The sequence below is a fragment of the Diospyros lotus genome, chromosome 1, assembly GCF_014633365.1.
Source record: "Diospyros lotus cultivar Yz01 chromosome 1, ASM1463336v1, whole genome shotgun sequence".
Classification (NCBI taxonomy): Eukaryota; Viridiplantae; Streptophyta; class Magnoliopsida; order Ericales; family Ebenaceae; genus Diospyros; species Diospyros lotus.
Window position 1 is genome coordinate 1498811 of NC_068338.1, and position 3304 is coordinate 1502114.

At 37.4% G+C, this 3304-nt stretch overlaps 1 protein-coding gene across 1 annotated transcript; it reads left to right on the forward strand.

The window, feature by feature from the left end:
* The first annotated feature begins 807 nt into the window (after positions 1–807).
* On the forward strand, positions 808–1585 carry LOC127810224 (dirigent protein 22-like). Its single transcript, XM_052349571.1, has one exon. The coding sequence runs from the start codon at positions 920–922 to the stop codon at positions 1553–1555; it is 636 nt and encodes a 211-aa protein (XP_052205531.1). The 5' UTR covers positions 808–919; the 3' UTR covers positions 1556–1585.
* Positions 1586–3304: the final 1719 nt, after the last annotated feature.

The following is a 3304-nucleotide window of genomic DNA, read 5'->3' on the forward strand; positions in this document are numbered from 1 at the left end:
TTCTTACAAATATAAACACATACAAACAAACACTATTATAAATACAATACAGTTATAAATACAAACACATATAAACACAAATTGTGTGTTTACCTGTGCATGATATTCTTTTTCTGAATCATTGTTTTGTTCTTCCTCAAACTCTTCCCAATTATCTATTTTAGTGTAGTAATCCATGATGAATCATAAAATGGCTAAGTCACTCGTATTTTAAGAGAAAATGGATTTAAGTGAAAATGAATTAGTATGGGTGTGAATATGAAATAAGAGGGATGAGAGATTTGAAGAGAAAATAAATTTGCTTGTGATGTAATGTCAGGTGGGTGGTTGAGTTTGAGGAAGAATAGAGATTCGTCGGCAGAATATAATGGTATGTCAGCTGGGTGGTTGAGTATTGAATATAAGGGTAAAATTGAATTTTTATTCGAGAATATTTTAGGAATATTAAAAAATGGTTGCGAAGAGTAAAATTTTGGCTGTAAATAAAATTTTCCTTTATTAAAATTGAAGGTAAAAAGTACAAATTCTACATTTATATTTAAATAATATATGTGTTATGAATATTTAACGATAAAAACAAATTTTATTTTAAATTATTATTTATGATGTATTTTAAAAGTTAAATACGTAATAACTTATATTATTATTTAAAGTATTGCCCCATTGTATTAAATATTTTGTGTAATTAACTTGGACGCCATACGTTGGGTAGCTAAGTCCGTACATGGCTTATTCTGATTACCCGATGAAGGGAAGGGTAGGTTTGAAGTATGACCGACCGCATGGAATTTTTAATTGATTGCTCGGCCAGATGTCTTATAAATGGGGCAGTGACCCCATCTTCTCACCGATCGTGAGTGACAAGCTGAGCTGCTGTTTAATTAGGTGCTAGGAAGCACTAGCTAGGGTGTCCAATTCCATGGCTCACAGTAGTAGTGTTGCTGTTATCCCAAACCCAAACTCATTTTCAATGACAATATCTCACTTGATCACCGTCTCCATCCTTTTTTTCTTGGCAGTTACCGTTCCGGCTGCCGGAGAAGAAGAAATAGATGGGTTTTCCTTTGGGAGAAGAGTTGATCGCAGATTGTTGGGTCTGAAGAAAGAAAAGGTGAGCCACTTCCGTTTCTTCTGGCACGACATAGTTAGTGGCCGGAACCCTACGTCGGTACCGGTGGTTGTACCGGCGTCGAACACGTCGAGAAGCACTGCCTTTGGGCTGGTTAGGATGATCGACAACCCTCTGACCTTGGGGCCGAAGATGAGCTCGAAAATGGTGGGGAGAGCGCAGGGATTCTACGCGTCGGCGTCGCAGCAGGAGGTGGGTTTGATAATGGTGATGAACTTCGCGTTCATGGAAGGGAAGTACAACGGGAGCACCATCACCGTGCTGGGGCGGAACACGGTGTTTTCCAAGGTCAGAGAGATGCCGGTGGTCGGCGGGAGCGGCCTCTTCCGCTTTGCTCGGGGCTATGTTCAGGCCAGGACCCACGACTTTGACCTCACCACCGGAGATGCCAACGTCGAGTACAATGTCTATGTCATGCATTATTAAATCAAATGTATTATTTATTTATTTGATGCCTTTTTCCTTTTTCGCTTTTTAAGGGGCGGTGAAGATCATATATATATATTATCCTTCTAAGATTTAATATATTATTATATATATATATATATTTGTGGCGATCTCCCTTTAATTTCCTCCTGTTTGAGAGTTAAATTAATAAAATAAATAATGAATGGAGAGGATTTATGGAGGAGGAGTAGTAGTCGCATCCGGAGAGGATGGGTCTTTGGTGTGGTTAACTAAGAAGCAATAATGCCCCGCCATTGACCATAATGATGAATTACTTGCTTTACCATCCCTCCATAATTAATATTAATATATATATATATATGTGTTTATTTATGTTTACGTTATGGAAGTACCCGCATATGCGTTGGCCTGTCATTAATGATTATGTTGGCCACCTTCTGAAGTCGGTCGGTGTGCTTTTCGATCGATCGTCAACCAACTAATTTTAAACATTAATTGGGTAGGTGAAGGGCATCCGCGTAATTTTACTTTTTCCAAAATGACCAGCTATCCGAGTCTATTCCTCGTTGCCCAGAGACATTAATTTCCTGACCAAGACCTAATCCCAATTCTACACAGTTTTGCAAGAATTTTAAACATTTTATTTGCGCACCAAACCTCGTCCTCAAGCCCCCAATAGCATAATGATGCATTTTAAATTGAAAGGACTTAATTTTTCATTTATCATTACTTATATATATATATATGCATAAAGACAATTTTTTAGTCTACTTTGCAATTAAAATTGCATGACAGCGGGTCAGTCCAGCTCAATACTCAACCCATTTGGGTTGAAGTATAGAAGGACATGTGAGAGCAGGCTAAACTTTCTCCAAACCTTAACAGTCGCCAGTCATTTGTTGCTCTCTCCATCTTGCCTGCGTCTCCGTCTCCTCTTCTTCTCTAGTCAACAGTGTCGACCGCCAATTTGCCTTCTCTTATTCCCGTCCAACAGTCACTTCTCTCTCCTTCGATCAACTAACTACCATTTCAAGCGTTGGCGACCAGAGTTTCTTTGATTTAAGGTAATTACTTAAAAGTTCTCAGATTCTAATTTTCAAATTTGGTGAGTTCTAACTATTAGATTATTTTAATTTTTGGGTATGTGAGTCACAAGACTAAGGCAATTTCAATAATCGATTCTAATTGCTTGAATCTACCATAGAGGATAGTCGACAATGTCATCCCAAAACTGGGTAGCATTTTTTTCAAAAAAAAAAAAATAAATCTAGTGAGATCTAACTATTGGATCGTTTTGGTTTTTGGCTCTATTGATCACAAGGCCAAGATGATTCTAATGGTAAATTCCGATCATTAGAATATACACGGACATTGGTTGGCAATATCCTTCTAGAAACGGGTATATTTTTGCCAAAAAAAAAATTAATTTTCTGATCTATTGAAATCTAATCGTAGGATTGTTTTGGTTTTTGGGTATGCAGGACAAAAGACCAAGGCAATTTTGATGGTCAGTTTTGATCATCAAAAATTACCAAGGATGGTGGCCTATGTTGCCTTCCAAAACTAGGTAGTATTTTCTTTTTCAAAAAATTAATTTTCAAATCTAGTGAGATTTAATTGTTGGATATTCATTTTGTCTTTTCGATATATTGGTCACAAGACCAAGGCAATTTTGATAATTAGTTTCAATTGTTAGAATCGAACATAAACAGTGCTTGGGGATGCCTCTCCAAGCAAGCTATGCCCAGCGATCGCTGGGCAAAGAAG

Bases quoted from the DNA above. Each gene is read 5' to 3' on its own strand.
- LOC127810224 (XM_052349571.1), top strand. From the start codon at position 920: ATGGCTCACAGTAGTAGTGTTGCTGTTATCCCAAACCCAAACTCATTT.